This window comes from Haliaeetus albicilla, chromosome 4, assembly GCF_947461875.1.
Source record: "Haliaeetus albicilla chromosome 4, bHalAlb1.1, whole genome shotgun sequence".
Lineage (NCBI taxonomy): Eukaryota > Metazoa > Chordata > Aves > Accipitriformes > Accipitridae > Haliaeetus > Haliaeetus albicilla.
Genome location: NC_091486.1, coordinates 46,489,783 through 46,508,793, shown reverse-complemented (window position 1 = coordinate 46,508,793; position 19,011 = coordinate 46,489,783). Strand labels below are relative to the sequence as shown.

Below are 19,011 nucleotides of genomic sequence, written 5' to 3'. Positions count from 1 at the left end.
CAGGGAACAGATTAAATTTGATTTGATGCCACAACACAGCTGGAATAAATGCTCCTCATCACCAAACCCAAACATTTTGTATTTACGTGGCCAAGAGCAAGAAAGCACCAGGTGTCCTGGAAAAATCAGGATATGATATGCGGAAGAAATGAGGACTCTACTTCCAACACAGAAAAAAAGCTGGAAAATGGGTTTGGTTTGTTTTCATCCAAGGATGTAGGGCTGTGAACAAACTGAACATAGGTTTGAGGGGGTTTTTGGCTTTGCAGTTCATCTTCAGTAATTATATCAATTATATCGGTGTGTTTTGATTGGTGATGTAAAAAGCCAGCATGGTAAATGTGGGGGTTTTCTTTTAATAATAAAAACAGGCAGCTCAACTACAATTTCAAGCAAAGACCTGGGGTGGAAGGCTGTACGTCCCATTATCTATTGATCTAGTATACCTACGGTGTTTCAGGCCTTTCCCTGCAAATACCTGATTAGAGCCGGGGTTGGGAACATTGATGATTCCTGCGGCTTGCTTAGCCTGCAGGTAGCTGATGAACGCAGCCTTAAGTGACTCAGTCTGATTCACTACATCTTCCTGGTCTCGGCCACAAGGCAAAGCCAGTAACAGGCAGTAATCGCTCTCCACCTGGAAAGAAAATACCGTAATTAAGTCAAATGTTTGCTGGGAACAGGCCCATTCCTGACATACATTCATTATCTGCAGTGGAAAATCCTCTCTTTGAACTCCTTCGAAGTTACAGAAGACTTGCTGAAAGTTCAGCCAGCCTAGGAGATGGTGAAAAGGACTGAAAACTACCGCTTTCCACAGCTGCCTGAATTCCACTTTCCACCTTACTTAGACGTGTCGGAGCCAGCAGGAATTTGTTCCAGGGCTGAGGGATGGGTGATTTCAAAGGTTTCCCAACTCCGCCATTCCCTTTTCTATGAATGCAGAGTTAATTCCTATAGCTCATGACTCGCAATCTGCATTTTATGCTCAGTGGGAAGAAGGAATCACGCAGCTATTACCAGAATCCCAAAATAATGCGACACAAGCAATGAGAGCCAAAGTTTCTGGGAGAAGCGGTGTTTTTTTGTTACGCAGCTGGTAAGAAGAGCCCAGCTTTCAGCATGCAGATATTAGCTCTTCCCAAACATGCTCCCTCACCCCGTCCCGACCCCTCACCATCATTCTGCGTGCGACGCCTTCCAGCTGCGAAGCCTCCAGTCGCATACGCTGAGCGATTCTCAGCGGCGGTCCTCCCTCCGGCGCTGGCAGGGACCGGTGCGCTAAGACGTTATTACCGGAGACAAAGTGGAGCTGAACAGCGGCTGTGTCATTTTTTAGAGCCAAAAGGCCCTGCCAGACAATCGGGTATTTCTGGAAAGAGAGGGAGAAGAAATATTAAACGCAAATGAAGGAGAAGGGGATCTTAAATCCCGTCTGAGCTGCTCGTTTGCCTCTAATACTTTCACAGGCAATGAAGACACCACCACTTTGCTTTAAGGACTGAGTACAGGTGTAACATCTATCACTCCTCGTATGCGCCGGTCCGGGCTTGGATTAGGTCCTGCTAAATCAGTAATTCAGTCCTTTTTCTTCCAGCTGGCTAAGATGTCTGGGTGGCTCCCTTCATCGTAACATCAGAGCACTTCCCAATCTTTCAGCCTCCCACACAGCACGAGGCAGAGCAGGGTTGTTACCAAACGCTATTTTCTCTTTTACAACTGGGAGAATTGAGAAACAGCAGCAGCAGGAGAGTTGCTCAAGGTTATATGGGAAATACGCCGCTCTGAACGCAACTCTTGGTTCCTCGTCAGTGCCTGTTCCTCACCATCTCCCTCCTCTTCCTCAGCCTCTAGGCTTTGCAAGAGTGGTTTTTTTCTTTTTCTTTAAATACACCACCATTCTTTCCTGCCAGTGAAGGAAACCTTCCCAAGAAACAGCTGACTAACAATGATGCAGCAGTGCCTGCCTGAGCCTGCAGTCTGTTTGAAACAATGATGAGCGAAATGGGGCTGCTCTGCATTAACAGCGCCTTATCTCGAGCCTCTGGGAAATGCCATGTAAATGTGGACACAGCTAAAACTCACCAGGGACAGAAACAGCCCAGAAAGCAGACAGATGATCAATCGCCCTCTCCGCATTTGAAGCACTTGATGCAAGAGAGGTCAGATTTTGGTGCCACAGGTGAGATGAGCTATAAAGAACCCGATTATTTCTCCCCAGACGAGGAGCATGAGGCTACTTGGCCAGGAGAAGATGACAGAGCGAAACTTACTGTCAGAAGCTGAACCATATCCACAGGTCTCTGCGAAATGGGGTGAGGAGACGGCTCTTGTTTGAGAGCGGACTGTGGCTCCGGGCGATTGAGGGGCAGCCCCGGCGGGGCCCCGGGACCCGATGTCGTGGGGATAAACATGGATTGCTTGGGAACCGCCTGAGGTTGGTGCGGTGATGGAAGCTCCTGTTTCATCGAAATGGCAACGGGCGAAGGGTAGGAGGTCTGGCCCGTGTCCGCTTGTGCCCTCTGAAGGTGGACATGAGGGTCTATCTGTGCCGCATGCCTATTTACAGTGGGGTGGTGACTCTGTTCGGGTCCTGCTGCTGGCGGGCCCTTGGGATCCTGGGGGATCTGAGGAGTCTTGCTGCGTACTGGCTGGCTGGGGTGTGAGTGTTCACCCTCCGGTAGACCCTGGGAAGCAGGCGGTGGGGGGAAAAGGAAAGATTTTACACTGTGGGCATATCAGGACTCATTAAATTCAACAGTAAGGCTGCCAGGACACCATCAGATTGCTGGCGGGGAAACCTGTGTCTCCTCACCACAGCACCAGCCCTGCTGTGGTGAAGCCTGGACCAGTCCCCCCGTTCCAAGGCTACCCCACCAGCCTCTCACACCCGAGAGGTGAAACCACATCTCCTGAATTCTGGCCCAAGCCCTTCCTTAGCCCGAGGATGTCTGACCTACACGCCACCTTGATGTTAACAATTCTCCCCCCCGACACCTCTAAGTCTAGAAACCTGTAGGCAGCTTCACACTTTCTGGTTTGAGTTCTAGAGTAGTTAAGAAAACGGGTTATTTCAGCTTCCTCTAATGCTAAGCAACGTTCAAACCCCATTTCCCAAACAAAATAGCTCTTCTTGTGCTATGAACTTAAGTAGGGCTTGGAAACTATCCACAGAGAACTAAACTCAGCTCCTGCAGCCACGCAGAGCCGTGCCGGGCTGTAATTAGCTCAAAGCACTCTAGATTTCAGGTAGAAGGAGAAGAAAGGGTTTTATTTCTCACCTGAGATGGGGTCATGCTCCGGGAAGGCAGCCCGATGGGTGAGGCACCTGGGAACTGAGGATGCCCGAGCTGTGCCGCTGTATGGTAATTCCTCATGTCACCATACACAGACCGATAATCGTGAAAGGAGCTCCCTGTGGGGTGCATGATCTGTACTCCGTGCGGTACCACCACCGGCTGTGTCAAAGGCAGTCCAGGCAGCTGGCTGCTGGAGGGGACACTGAGGAGCCGGGGCTCGCTGTGAGGAGAGTGCGCCATCTTGCCTTCAGAGGATTTTGGCGTCTCTTTTCCAGGCTGAGGGGTCTTACTGACAGGGGGAGTTTTCACAGCCCCTTCAGGTGTTCGGGATTGTCTCGTTTCCGAGTGGTGCTCACCCACAGCGGCCATGTGCGGGTGCATGATCATCCTCACGTCCCGGGGTACATTGTACTGGTCAAGTCTGATGCTCGTGGGGTGCATGCGGTAATCCGGCTGCATCACCAGCACGTCAGACTGAACGGGGGCTGGTCCTCGGCACACTGTGGTATGGTGGTAGTGCATCTCCTCCTCGGGGGGATGCTGAGAAGACAGAGGAGGCATGACTATGTCTCGTATCGGAGCTGGCTGAGGCGTGCTGGATCGCTGAGGTTTGATCTCTATCTGGGGTTGCAGAGCAGCTCTGGGGGAGTGAAGCGCTTCTGGGCGGATGCCGTAAGGGATGCTGGAAAGAGGAGGAGTGTTCATCCTCACCTCGCCTTGGGACAGATGGCCCAGGGACACAGTCTGTGTTACGCTGTGAGGAGGCATGATAACAGATTGCTCAGGATGCATGCTGGATATGTACTGAGGAACGGGAATTCCTGGCGCCAGCATGACCGGGGTGCTGCTCGATAAAGCCGGAGATGAGGTACTGCCGGGATGACAAGCCCGGGGGAACGGTGATGGCGAGTGCCCGCTAGTACGCGGTGAGTGTGGCTCCTGTTTTGTGACCCCCAAGTGGGAAATAGCCCGGTCAGTTGGGGTGCTGGGTCCTGAGCTGACGTGGTTTGCTTCCGAATGCATTTTCCCAGAGAGGGAAGGGTGGTGAGGACTAACTCCAGGACTCAAGTTGGATGGTTGCAGAGTCTTGGTCTCCACTTTCAGAGCAGCTGGATCGGACAGTTTTTTGTTCACAACCATCTGGTTGTGAACGAGTACGGGTGGAGTGTTTACAGTCTGTGTGAGGACTTTACCAGGCTGAGATGCTGGAGTCTGGACAGAAAGGTGGGACGAGTCAGACTTCTCCAGCGCAGTGCGCTCTTGTTTAACGGAGGAGATGACGGGCGACGTATTATAAGGTTGTGACCCTAGTACCAAAGAAGAATGCGTGGAAACAGTCCCGTAGCCCGCCGAAGTCTGGGAGCCTTTCGGCGTGGGCTGAGATGGCGTGATAGGTTCTTGTTTAATCTGAGACTTGGATACAGACTGCTGAAACTCTATGTCGACAGCGCTGGCTGGGGGAATCTGGCTGATCTTGGCACTAATTCGCTGAGGGCCTTCTGTCTTCTGCCCCGAGTAACTCAGAAGCACTACCCCTTCCGAGGTGTTCACTCGCAGCCCTGGACTGGACCCAGTCTCTACAGGCCTCTCCTCAATAATAGACATCGATCCCGGATGAAACCTACTGTTATCATTTGTGCTTGACCTCTGCTTAAATTTTGGCGACGGGGCATTGACAAGACACGTCTGGGTTTGGGGAGCTTGCTTCACCAAGGTGATCCTTGGAGCCTCCTCCAGATCCACACTGTGGGGCATCCTGCTTATAACAGAAGTGGCTTTGGGAGCAATCACAGTACTTATCTTTTCCTTCTCGCTGAACACCGGTGCTTCAGCCACCGGTGGGTCCAAGGCGTTGGTGACGGGAACTGCTGGCTTCTCCTCTGAAACCGGCTTTATGGCCTCTACCGCAGGGTGGAGGGGTGCCTCCTCCAAACAAGGTGCGCTCACTGGCTCGGCGTGCGTCGTTGTCACGTGCGTGGAGGTTATGCTTGTTGCCGAGACATACTTGGGCTCCATGAGTATCTTCCTCAAAGTGCTGGAGTTTGTATTGATATCTGATGCCTTTGTGTCTGGTGGGAGAGCAGGTGGGGGCGTGGAACGGGCACGGGGTTCCTCATGCCTCACCATCCACTCTGGCACTTTGGCAGCACCAGAGTGAAGGGGGACGATTGTGGTGGGCACTGGGGTGGGCAGCTTGGCTGCTGCTGAAGGGGCAGCAGGAAGGGCTGCATTTGGAGCGCTCGGCGGTGTGATGGGCGCGTTCTCCATGGGCGACCGTATCTTGAATCCACTCTGACTTCCCTCGTCGAGGGGAACTGGTGGGGTGGCCAGGTCTAGAGGAGTCGGAGCGGGCGCTTTCGGTGAGGTGCTGCTCTCAGCAACAGCTTCGTGCGCGGCCACAATGTCAGTGGCTGCAGCCTTGCTGGCGTCAGAAGCACTTGGTTCCACGGATGCCTGAGCCACTGTTTTAGTTTGCTTTTCCTCCTTAGAGGCATCTTCGGGTTTTGTCTTTACTTCGTTAGTGGGGGGCGACTTGCTCTGCACCCTCTCCAGCTCAAAGGTGTTGACTTCAGCGGCATCACCCTTTCTGCCCGTGCTCCTTTTGCGTCTCTGCCGCGTGGTTTTCTGACGGCCCTTTTCCTTCCGAGCAACTTCAGCCTCCTGCAAGGTCTCGGCCTCCTGTGCAGAATTGGAAGATTCACTGAAGCTGACTTCGGCCTCCTTGCTTTCCGTCTCTACTGTCGATGGGGCAGAGCTGGGAACCGGCTGCACTGTGGGCTCAACGGCAGCCTCCGTTTCTAGGATATTATTCACTGCCTGATCAGTCTCGGGCTCCATCTCCCCCCGAGGTGACGGTAACACCAAGGGCTCTGCAGGGATTTCAGCTTCCGATTCAGCGGGATACGTCGGGGGTGCAGGAAAGCTTTCAGTCTCCCCAGAAATATCATTGATGATGGAGCCGATGGCTGCCGCCAGCTCTGTTTCACTAGCTTGATGCGCAGGTTTATCTCCCTCCTCCTCCTGACGAACTTCAGGTACATCTGCCGTCGGCTCTTTGTAGGCAGCAATTGACGGAGGAGTTTCGGTAAGTTTTGCAATATTCTCCACGGCCTGCTCAAGTTCAATCTGTTTTGCTAACTGGGCAGCTTCGGGGGACTGCTTTGGTTCCCGCACCACCTCTTTTTCCATTTCTGGGAATGAATCTTCTACCTCACTCTTAGCAAAATGGGGTGACAAGATGTCCTCTTTCTGGGGGCTCTTAATTTTGGCCGGTGACACCGCCACCGGCTCTGCCTCCTCCTCAGTTGGCCGCAAGGCACCCTTGACTTCGTCCACATTGAGGCGTATTTCTACATTTTTGAGACACACGGATGCTTTATCTACAACAGTTTTGGTATTTTTATACCTTCCCCTTTTGGATTTCGTAACCTTTTCTGGCACCGGCTTCTTCTCAATAATCTCAACCGTGGGGATTTCTAGCTGGTTTTTCTCTGCATCCAGTTCTTTCCTATCGCGTTTCTGCTCGTTCGCTGCCAGCTCTTTCTCAGTGGCTTTTGCTTTACTGCTGTTGTCACCAATGCTTGCCTCCTGAACGCTTCTTTCAGCAGCCTCTTCAGATTCAGCCGAGGTATCAGCTTTCGGTTCGTTCTTCCCTTTCTTCCCCTGTTGGCTGGTAGCAGCTGATGAGTGACTGTGTGTTAGCTTCTGGGATCTAGGAGACCTCCAACCTTCTGCAGGCTTAGGAGCTTCCGCAGCATCTTTAGTTTCAGACTCCTCCACCTCTTGCTGTACCGGTTCTGCCTTTATTGGAGAGATGTCCTCCTCTGGCTTACGGCGGGTTTTTGGAGGTCTTCCCCTCCTCGGGGTCGTAGGAACGGTTGTCACTGTTTCCTGCGGTTCCTTCTCCCCTCTCTTCCTGGTGGATCTAGTGACCTCCATGGAGTCCTTCACTGGAGATGGGCCTTCATTGTCCCCTGTGGTAGCGTAGACTGACCTTACGTTTCTGCGCCTAGTACGGCCTATTGGCAAGCTTGGCTCCACGTTTTCTGGCTCTGCAGCAGAACTAGGGGATTTAGCAGCATTCCTCGAAACCTTCTCCGCTTCCACTTTCAATTCAGAAAGTTTCTGCGTCTCCCCACGAGGAGAGCTTGACCTTTTAAGTTTTTCACGGTCAATTCTTTCGCTCTTTCTCGTGACGGGTTTTTCTGTCATGTTAGCTGCAGCCGATTGCACAGGAGTCTTGGAGCGTTTACTCTTGTAGGACTTCTTATCTTTTACAACAACTGGAGGTTCGACTTCCATATCATTGTCAGAAACGGGCGGCAGGACCTCAGCAGCCACCTCCACCTTTTGATTTGCACTAGCATCAGCAGTGGCAGAAGGTGGAGGATTTTCTTCTTTAGGTTCAGCAGCCTCATCAGACTTCTGAACTAGCTTGGGCGGAGGTGGAATCAGCTGGGCAGCTTCAGGTTCTGGATCTACACTGATGTCTGCTTGGGAAAACGAAGCTCCAGGAGTAGGAGGCTTGGTATCCAAGTATGAAGGGTGCTCTGTTGCCACAGCATCTTCCTCTGGCGCCAGGGTAGTAGCAACAACTTCTTTACTAGCTTCTACGACTGGCGGGGGTTCAGTTTGCTCGGGTGGTTCAATTTTGACAGGAGCAGCAAGTTCAGGAAAAAGTTTTTGTTCCTCTACTGCAGAAGCAGGTTCAGATGGTTTTTCTTCTTTTACAGAAGTTGTTTCCACCACTACCTTTTCATTTGCTACCTTCTCAACCGGTGCTGGTTCCTGTGGTAGGACAGTAACTGAAGAGGGACCGACTACTGAGGAAGTTTTATGTTCCAGTTCTTTACTATCAGGAACTGTTTCTGGTGTTTTCGGCCGGTTTTCTTTATCTTCCTGTTTTTCCACTTCTTTTGGTTTCTGATCTTTCTCCTTTTCTTTCTGCTGCATTCGCGTCAGTTCAATAAATCTACTGTGGAAGAGAACCACCGGTTCTTGCACCAAATCAGCCGCGCTGTTAGTCCCATCGGAGGAAGACTGTCTCCCGTACAATCTACCAGAAATGAAGTCAAGATCATCGTCTTTTCTCTCTAAATGCTGCAGGCGCTTGGAGTCCTGTTCAAAGATTGAACTATGCAAAAACCGAGAAGCAAACAGTTCCTGTCTCTCTTGTTCCTCCTCTTTATGATCTTCTTTCTTATCATCCAGTTTTCCACCTTCTGAATCAGTCCTGATTTTTTTCTTTTTCATATACCAAGAGGGAATAGGTCTTGGAGCCGAGTCAACCTTCTCTTTGTCTTTATTGTTTCTAAAACTAGCAAATCTTGAATCCCAATCTAGAAAGGACCAGTTTTCTTCTCTGGATGAAGAGAGAGATTTAGCTCTTTCAAGCAAGGCCTTTGTGTCTGGTGTGATTGTCTTGTCCAATGCAAAAGAGTAAAATTTGTTTCTTTCTAAGGAACTTGACAGTCTTTCCTCTCTTTCACGTAACTTCTCTTCTCTGTCCCTTAATAAAAAAGACAACCTGGAACCCTCTAACAAGGATGAGGCTTTTGGGGAATGGGGCTTGTTTTCACTGTCATCATCTGAATCTGAAGGCACCTCCCCGGGTTCCAGGTCTCGGACAGACCGCTTGCGTATGCTGTCTCTTTTGACGATGCTGCTTGGAAAGCTGATATCAACTCTGCCAGGCTCCTGCTTCACTTGTGTTTCCCACCTACTTGAGTCATCTTCAGAACTCAATACAGATAGTTTTATTTTAGCCATTTCTGCCATCTGCTCCCTTCTGCTGGAATCATAAGGATTAAATTTTAGTGAGTCCTCCCTCACAGTCATGTTGGAGTATGAAAGACCCTTTTCTTCTATTTTAGGTGACTCTTTGGTTTCCTTTAATGGCATTAGCCTTGGAGAATCGAGCGTATCGTCATCTTCATGGAAAGGGAAGTGTCGGATACTAGGGGAACAAGATGTCCTTTCAGAGTCCTCACTCACCTGACGAGAACTTCTGTAGTTTCTTTCTCTTTTAGTGCTAATTTCAAAGTCAAACTGGTCAGTCTTTTTCCTTTTACTTGGTGGAGAGTCATCGGTGACATCTTGCGGAGGTTTTCCCACCTCATGGACCAAGCTCCGTCTTTCATACTCATCCACATCTTTCTTTGGACTGCCGAACTTCTCAGACTTCGCTATCTCCATTTCCAGCTGCTGTTTTAGCCTGCGACTTTGCTCCATTTGTTTCCTGTAACTTTGCGTGTGGTCAATGTCAATGCCAATTTTCTCCTCCGTATCAGTTGACTGAGGCTTCTCTTGGCCAAGTTTATGGTCGGGTGTGTCTTCAGGAAGACCAGAGTAATTCTTCCTTGCATCCTCTCTCTCTGTTCCCTGGTCATCTAGTAGCTGTACCTGTTTATGCTGGGGTTTTACTGGATTCAATTTTTTAGAAGAGAGTTCCTGAACTTCCACTGGTTCATCGGCTGCCTCTATTAGCCTTGCCTGCAGATCTAGGGTGGGACGCATGCCAATCCCACCAACATTAAGAGTCTCCTGAATTTCTTTGGGACTAGTAACAGGAATAAGTCTTTCCAGTTTGAGTTTTTTAGATTCCCTTTTAAGCATCTCCTTCCTCAGGGGTTTTCTCTCCAATTCTCCTTCCCTTAACATTGTCACTTCTCTAGATGAAGCCGTTGCATCAAGCTGCTTTTTCAAAACCATGCGTGCATCTTCCTCATCTTGGCTGCTTCTTTTTACTTCCAGTTTTTGCCTGTCAGGCTTCAGATTTGCATCAGCAAAACGTCTTTTACGAGCCTCCAACTTATCTAAATCTACCGTGTTGGCCCCCTCAGAAGTTTGCTCTGTCTTCAAGTGCTTTTTGGGTTTCAGTTTTCCCTCCTTATCCACCACTTCTACGTGACTAGCAAGGGCTTTCTCTTTTTGTACCTTGGTTCTGACAGGTTCCAGTTTAGACTGATCAGACTTGGTTTGCTCAGCTTGAGATGTCTGCGTTTTTTGTTCAAGAAGTGGGGACTTCATAGTGTCATTATCGAGCTTTGCTCTCAGTTTCTCCAAAGTGGGCTGATCAATCACTTTCCCCTCCTTTTCTTTTACTCGGGTCAACACGACGCAGGGCATTAGTTCCAGGCGGTTTTTAGCTGTCCCTTCTTTGTCACCTCTCTCTTTACTTTGTTTACTATTGCCCTTCAGTTTTTCAGGGCTGGGCTCTCTCTCATTCTCTTGATCTGTTTCAGAAGACTGAGAGCTGGGCGAATGGATTTTTGCTTTTCGTTTTTGCTTATCGGTTTTCTCCTTTTCTGATTTTTCTGGCTTTTCTTTTCTCACCAAGCGTTTCTCCTTGTCAACTCTCTCCTGCTCGAAAACACGCTCTTTCTCTGTTTTTTCATTTTTTGCATAACGTTCCACACGGGCTTTGTCGAGCTTGTCATATCGTGGAGGAGACAGAGAGCTGCAGCTGCCACTGCGATCCGATGACCTGCTGTAAATCCTCCTTTCTGAATCGCTCTGCAGCCTTTCTGACTGGGAGGGAGACGCTCCAGGGCTCTGCGGACGCCTGGAGTGGGTTGGACTCTGGCTCCGCTCTATCGGTCTCCGTTCGTGGTCTCTGTCCCGATCGGATTCGAACCGTTCCCTCTCCCTCTCTCTCTCCCGTTGCCTGTAACTGTACTCCCTTATGTCTTGCTCATATGGATCGCCCCTGTAATCCCTGTACTCGCGTGGGTCGTCATAGTATCGTGGGTCATAGTAGTCTCCTTGGTAGGGATCCCACTCTGCGTAGAATTCTCTGCCTCGAGCTGGGTATTCTCGTCGAGGATCTTCAGGATACGTCCCTGGAGTCCGAACAGTCTCGTAGTAAGTACGATCAGGGGCATATTCGTAAGATCCTCTTCTTTCATCTCTGCTAAATATAGGAATAAAGAGGTTAGTTTTCCTTCTCAACCAATGTACTGTGTTACCATGTTCTTTGCTATGTAGGGGAATCATTTTATGATAATTGCTTTACACCCGCATCAAGGCAACTGCACACACCTGCATACAGAGATTTAACAACAATGAACTGGTGCACACTGGATTAAATGCTTTGTTAGCTTATCAAATACCGTATGCAGTTAATTGGTCATTTTGTGACAGCTCTGCCAAGTATCTTTTCACCACCCTCACTGCTTCATTTTTGCCAAATTAACATATTGCATTAAATTAAGGTAAAACCTACACAGCACCTGTGCACCCACGCACAGTCTGTCATGCTGAAGACGACCCCATCTCAAGAACATGAAACCTACCTCTGAAAACATGAGTCAAATCAAAATTCAAGGTTTGAACCTCTCCATTACTAAGCAGTAAAGTGGTAATAAAATTTCTTTAAAAATCCTAAACTCTGTAAGTGATCATTTAATTCCAAAATTAGCTCTTTTGCTGCATGTGACATGCTGACGTTGCCTACTTACAGCGAGACCAAGTCAATGAAAAAAATCAGGTTGTTTATGAGATCGGGTGAATTCATGGGGAGCACTCAGCAAAATAAGTCAAGCAATTAGTGTTATTATCTCAATACCTGCAAATGGCAAAAATAAGCCATTTATAACACTGAACATGCCTCATTGGCAGAGGGGTGGCATAAAGCTGGTGCTCCAATTCTCCACCATTAGAGTGTTTTGAACACTCCATATACATTTATTTGGCTTCACAGCTTATGTTTTATGTTAAAAGCTGACAGCTTCCTCATTTTAAGAAATGTACAAAATTGAAAAAAGAACACAGTGAAGCAAAACACGGAAGACAAGTGAAGCGGGATGTTGTGAACGGCAGCTGTGAAGTTAAAAAAATTAATCATGGTTTTCCTTTGGGTTTTTTGTGGGTTTTTTTGCCTTTGGGTCCTATTTAGACGGGCTACAACTACCACCTAAGAGAACCTGGTTAGTGCGGATCTTAGCGTCATTGCAAGGGACCAGGAACTGCCAGGAGGAGCTTGAAGGAGGACGAGAAGATGCAGAATTACAAGACCCACTGCAGAGCTTGCTCGATCGCTCTCTGAGTCATTATTCGTAAGCATCTTGTAATGAGTATGTGAGCATAGTGGCAGAAAAGGAAAAACAAGACTAACATGTACCTAAGTCTTACGTTGTTCCAGAAGTCAGTGTCCTACTCAGAATTATTTCATGGCAAAGACAAGCCCAGCTGACTCCTGCGCGTTAAAAGACATCCAATAATGCACTTCCCTTTTCTGAATTTGGTGTAGTTCAGAGGAAATTATTACTGACTGCTTGCTGGCACATCACAACATCTGGCAAGGACTGGGGAACGCACACATTTATTTCCATTATGCAAATCCTGATTGCCAATTTCCAAACACTCCTCGCTTTTCAATCTAGCAATTTTGCATAGAAGTTAGACCAGTCTATTCTGCTGCAAAAAACCATTAAATTTATCTAATGCACAGGTACAATCAGTGTCACGCTGGGCTTATTTCATCGGTAAACCAGAACCCTAACAATTAAGCCAGCCTCTGAAGGTAATAAAAATGCACCCACACAAAAAGAAAATGCTTCCCTTCACTATAGTCATCAGTAATAAAAAAGACAGATGTTTATTCAGCCACTGAAGGAAAAAAAAGCACAAAATGCAGAGTGCTTTTGTGCCGGCCTACTCTCAGCCAGGGTCTGCAGAGATAAGTGGCCATGCAGGGGGAACACAAGCCTTTGCAGCATGTGCAAAATGGCCAGACACCATCAGGACAGATGCTGCAGAAGGGCATCAACACAGAACACATTTTTCATGTCAAATAGCAAAAAAAATTTAAAAATTGCAGCCTCACTCGTATTTTATTATTTTACCAAGTTAACAAACTAAACTGTTGAAAAGGGGTAGGGGTGGAAGACCAAATTTTACTCTCCACTCAACAGATGAGCAGCAGTAGATTATCAGACTATATATACACACATTAACACATAGATTTCTCTTGAGGGTATGGGAAGGCATTACAGATAAGCTATTCTTTGCATTCTTAAGAAACGATGAATGACTCTCAACTGTGTCCTGGTGACCTATCACAGTAACCGGATACTAAATATATACATCACACAGATAGCTGAAACCTCCACCTAAGTACGAGTTTCAGTAACTGACTGCACTTCAGATGTGTGATATCCTGTCTGCTTTAATCTGCAGAGTTGAAGTCTGACGACCTAAATTTGTTTAAAAAAAAAAAAAGTTGAAAAGGTAAAAGACATTAAAAATATACTAAAATGTTGTTAATAGAACTTTAAAAAGAAGGATAATGTTGAGAGGAACAAAAATAAGTGTTTTTTTAATAATTACAGCCTGAAGAAAGTTTAATTGCGCTTAAGACGATGCTGGAAAAGTAAAGACTGTAATAAAGATATTGACACATGCCTTCTTTCTGCCAGCATTTCATAAAAGTCTCTGATATCTTGACCCGTTTTCTCCATGGAATGATAAAATGCCAACTGACTTTCTCGATTTGCGAAGTCCACCTGAAAAATAAAGGTAAATCATGTTCAGTGAGAGAAACAGCCCATTTTGACAACAATTCACTGTCTGCTGCAGTCTGATGGGAGCAGAACTGAAAATGGGGATGATAATATTTAACAAGAAAATGTCAAACGCTTCTTGGGACCAGCCCTACGCATCCCCAGGAATAAAGACCTTTCTCTCTCAACTCAGTGTAGCTGCGTGGAGCTATATAACTACCTCCTTACTGGGGTATGTTGTTGTAGCTGCCAGAGCAGAGGCTTCTGTTCAGTAAACCAGCAGGAAAAATACATGTTATTATCATGGTATTGAAGTTTTTAATACTACGATTCCAATTACAGTTCCAAAGTCCCTTTTATCTCACCACAGTGCTATAGCAGGTCAGTACTATTAATCTATTTCAGACTCCACGTTATTTGCCTGGGGTTATACAGCAAGGCAAGAGCAGGGACGGGAAAGGAACCAAGCCTCCTGAATTGCAGCTCCCTGTTCTAGCTACTCGAAGAGTTGATGTTTTCTAGCCAAGGGGAACAATATTAAGAAGCTAATGGCATAGCTGATGCAAAAAGTTAAGGATTAGAATGGATTTAACTATGTGTATATGCATAATGCGATTTTTTTAACATTCTAGTTCCTTCTTTTTTAAAAAAGTCAGCCTAGACCTTTGTGTAACCACAGCAGTGGAGCACAGACATACACACATCATGGGTGCTGCTTATTCCAAAGTTGCTAAGTAGCAAGACCCACAAACACAAGATACGAAGCTTTTGAATGACCACACATTTTATTGCATATAAGGGCTACTTACATTCAACCACCACGCTTAGAAACTACAGTATATTCAACTCCTAACCCCAACGGGTGTGAAGTTGCTAGATTAATAATACACCAGATGAGAGATCATGCTTGAAATCATTACCCACTCTTTAGGAGAGAAGAAAGGAGGAGGAAGAAGATAATTCAGAGGGTTGGCTGACACCTCACATCTCCAATTAGTGGAACTGATGGGACAGTCATAACAGGTATTACCACATTCATCCAAATCCAAGACATCCCTGTAAATGTTAAGTGTTGCTCCAGGAGTAACTTTCTCTCTATTTTTTAAAGTAGTGTTTTTAATTACTATTTTTTAAAATCTGTTACAAGGAAGGAGTTGCCATCGCAAGAGGAGATTGCATGCTTAGGTTGCTGTACCTCATGACTATGGTGTGCAAGCCACCACGGATCACCTTGGCCAGGTCAAGAGCCTGGATATTAGCACGGATCAGCTGAAATGCAGCCATGTGTTATCTCAGAGGAACTCACACCATCAGATTTCACTTTTCTAACATGAAAATGGACAAAATTCTGCCTTGGATTCGGGTAAATGAGGTAGTAACACGGACACCAACACTCAGGAGCTTAGAGAGACAAGTTCAGTGAAACAAACGGCAGAATACTGGAAAAGGCTTTATAAGTAACAGTTCAAGATACCCTAACATCTTGGTAAGCCGAGTATAAAAAAAATAGTTCAAGCCTTTGATGTCTGGGACATACGTGTCCCGCTAAGTATTCCTTTTGTCTGGCAGTCTGCAAATGCCAGCATTTAAGGGGTAAGGCCTAAATACAATTTGTTTCTCTCTTTTTTTTTTTTTTTGTTTTTGTTTTGGAGGTCATTCTGCACACCTTAATTTTATTCCCACCGATTTTCCTCCCCTTGGTCTCTTTTACAGCTGCTTGTGCATATTCAATCTCATTGTAGAGAACCAGGGCCATGCCTTTTAAGCGGTCAAACACCACCTGTAAAAAACAAAAAAACAAAACAAAAACCAAATAAGAGCCTCATCCACAGGACTTAATGTCAGTCCCAACAAAATCCTAAGTCATGAGGATACCAGTAAGGAAATAATTTTTAGCAAGGTAAATTTCCAGGCTTTTCTGATGAGGCATATTGTAATGAAGAGACAATAAAAGGACACGGGACTGCTTTGAATTGTGGATATTGTGGCTTGAGGTATATTATGCCTTTATTTTGTTTTTCTGTATTTTACTTTTAATTTTTTTCTTTGGTGACTGAGTTTTGTAGTTTCTCTTTGTTTACTTTTAGTTTTTTTCAAAAATTTCCAATGTGTTTTAGGGGGGAAAAAAGGTAAAGGGAACATTTAATCCCAAAATGGAAACAGTTTTTGTTATCACAGTCTGCAGTACCACTCGTCAGTCGCTAAATGCCCAATTTCCAAATACTAGCTTCCCTTAGCAATAAAACTTATTATTCAAGCAACAACAGCTACAATAAAGAATGTCAAAGCTGCAACACAAACCCACAAAAATCCTTTAAGGAGGCAAGACCCTGATCCTGCAAAGATTCACACATGTTGCTCAACTTTAAGCACATCAATGTCCAACAGAAGTACACGGGACAACTCACATGCTTAAGTTTAAGCACGTGCGTAAATCACTAGCCCTGACCCACAGCGGGGCAGGTAACACACTCCCACCATGTGATATGGGTATGTTGCACCATCATTGACTTTCTTCTTTCACGTACTTTTGTCAGTGTGACTAGCCTAACTGCTTTTAAAAAGTCATTTTTTGGTCTGATGAAAAAAATATAGTCATGTCTAATTATGTAATTAGCATGCCTGAGCATAACTACATAATTAGACTGCTGTTCCTCCTGTGTTAGCCTTCTAAAGAAATTTTGTTGGGGAGAGACTGTACTGCACAAGAGCAACAAATAGTTTCCAATACTCATTATCTCGGCTCGTTCAAAATACTTTTTTTTGTTTTCAAAACACCAGAAGCAACTGCTCTACGTATCGGACCAACAGGATGCAACGCTACAGAGCACTGTCGGCCAAATTACACCCCAGAGAGAATTTCTCTACCTGAGCTATAAAGCCCTGGACAGTCGGGGTTGAAAGGACAGGATGGGAAGAAAGGAAGACAGTAACAACTTCAAACCACACGCCAAAGCCTCCCACCTACCTTTACCACAGGCCCGTATCGGCAGAAATGTCGAGTTAAATACTGATCCGTAACGTTTGTAGAAAGACCATCTAACCACACGCAGTTTGTAGGCATGCTCTTTCCAAAACCCAGCTGAACATAAAAGGGCAAAACTTCCATCAGTACAATTCACAAGTGTTAAACTAACTGAAGAGAGCACGCCTAATTAAAGAGTTATTTGAAGAAAGCTAGTCATTTGTATGGATTTTCTAAAATTAGCATCTCACACAGGTGCAAGCAAGACAAAAATCAAATAGCAATTAATGAAAATAATTCTGCATGCTTAAACAAATACAGTGTTTGACAACATTTGGTTCTTCTACAATTTGAATGCATCTGAAAAGTGACAGGTTGACAGCTCTGGGGACTGACAGCCCCTGTTTATTGTCGGTACTAGTACAGCTTCCCAGCATGGCCTCACCAGGCACGGACCTTCAAGGCCAGGGAATGTCAGTCACCAAGTCTACTCAATCCTGGGGCTCCTTGCTAAGACAGCCAACAAAAATGCTGATTAATCCCAGTTATAGTGGTGGCTGAAAGCATCACGCTTTAATCTGACCTATGCATTAAAAAATGTCTTACTTCCATAAACTATGCTGCTGCAAAATATCCTATGTTGCTGTAAATGAAAGTAACAAGGATAAGGATACAGTCCACGGGAGGATTTCTTTACCTTGAGCCGGTTATTTCCAAGATATTCCCCATCCATCTTCTTAATTGCTTTACACACACTTGCAATATCACAGTACTGCAGGAATGCATACTGAGGAACACCGTTCACTTTCTTAATGTCAATATCCTGGGGAAAAACACAAAACAGAACAATCGACAGTCAGCAACAGGCCAAAAAGGACATTCAACAGCGTCAATTAGATCTAAGTGGACTTTTTTTGAGAAAGACACATGGCACAGCAAGCACTCTTTAATTAATATTTTCTTCAGAGAGAGGATTTAAACAGTAGTAGACAGTTAAAAACTTCGCTGTTCTGCTATATCTCATTCAATGACAAAACCAAATCCTTACTGACCCAGGGAAAGCTCTTCATAATGCAGATTTAAAATTCAGCCCTGCAGACATAAGCCTGACCTGATCAACAAACAGTAGCTTTAGTTTGTTAATATTATGTCAACAAGAGACAACTCAGAATCAAAGAAATACAGATTAATTTTTGCTCACAAAGGCTCAAGAGAAAACAACCTGCTCCAATCCTCATTTCTGAGCCAAGAGGCAAGCAGGGTTTCTTTTCCAAATAAACATGATCCATCCTGTTCCTAGAAACAGAAAGTGACGCTGGACTCTGTCTCTTGAACCAACTTGGCACTGATATGGCAAAGGCAAAAAAGATCCTCAACTTCCATCGCTGCTGGTGTTTGATCCCAAGCCACCACAGGCCCATTCAAAAGTAAGCACAGTCACCAGAAAGCTACAGAAGCCTAATAAAGGCTGATTTTAATAAATTTTAAAAACCCAGCAAGCTTGGAGTTGACATTTGGTTAACATTCAAGCTCAGCACTACTACTGGCAAATGTACCAAAAGCCTCTGAACAAACTCATGATATTATGATTCATTCCGAGCTGAAAATAGAAGGTGGAGTGTTTCATTTTATTTGTTTAAATAGCACAAGCTTCCTTTGTGAGGTACATGCCAATGCCAGCACACGAATTTAAGCACAAATGTTCCAACATCCAGGACAGACTAATTTCATGGTTAATAAATTTAGGGACAAGGCAGCAGTTTGATACAGTCTCACTGAAGAGCTCTCTATCTAGGAAAACAGAAGTAAACAGGGAGATTTACACAACTATTAGACTTCTACAGCCCTGGCCTAATGATTTAAGTGGAATACTAATAGAGGACTACATTTCCAAGAGTCTGAAGTAGCACTATTGCAACCATGGCAAATTATACTTGACCACTCACCCTGGGCAAGCAATTCCTTCTGACAGGCAAATAAAATATTATTATTTTGCTCATTATCCACCGGAAAGGTTATAAAAGCTGGTTCCTTTTCCACCTGAGCTTCTAAGTTTTCATGGAAATTGTGCAAGGCCGATTAATAATGTTGACAGGACAGCAGTATTTCACAGCAAATCCAATTTACAAGACAGTGCACTACTACTGATAAGCATCTTTATCAGGACAGCTCTGCTGGTGTAGCGTTAGAAAACGGTTTAAGCCACAGACACCGCGTGAATTCATAAATCAGTGTTGATGTCAAC

General features: G+C 45.8%; 1 protein-coding gene across 4 annotated transcripts in view; it reads right to left on the bottom strand.

Moving 5' to 3' along the window:
* The window catches only part of SPEN (spen family transcriptional repressor), a 71,602-nt gene that overhangs the window by 704 nt on the left and 51,887 nt on the right, over positions 1–19,011 (bottom strand). The window contains exons 7-14 of one of the 4 annotated variants that reach the window (XM_069780386.1): positions 17,464–17,589; positions 16,770–16,883; positions 15,468–15,581; positions 13,704–13,804; positions 3,282–11,211; positions 2,274–2,687; positions 1,178–1,372; positions 479–637 (exon numbers count right to left, since the gene is read on the bottom strand). In XM_069780386.1, coding sequence (XP_069636487.1) covers positions 479–637; positions 1,178–1,372; positions 2,274–2,687; positions 3,282–11,211; positions 13,704–13,804; positions 15,468–15,581; positions 16,770–16,883; positions 17,464–17,589 — 9,153 coding nt within the window. The remainder of the gene's footprint in view (positions 1–478; positions 638–1,177; positions 1,373–2,273; positions 2,688–3,281; positions 11,212–13,703; positions 13,805–15,467; positions 15,582–16,769; positions 16,884–17,463; positions 17,590–19,011) is intronic. The other 3 variants (XM_069780387.1, XM_069780388.1, XM_069780389.1) reach the window with 3 other exon arrangements.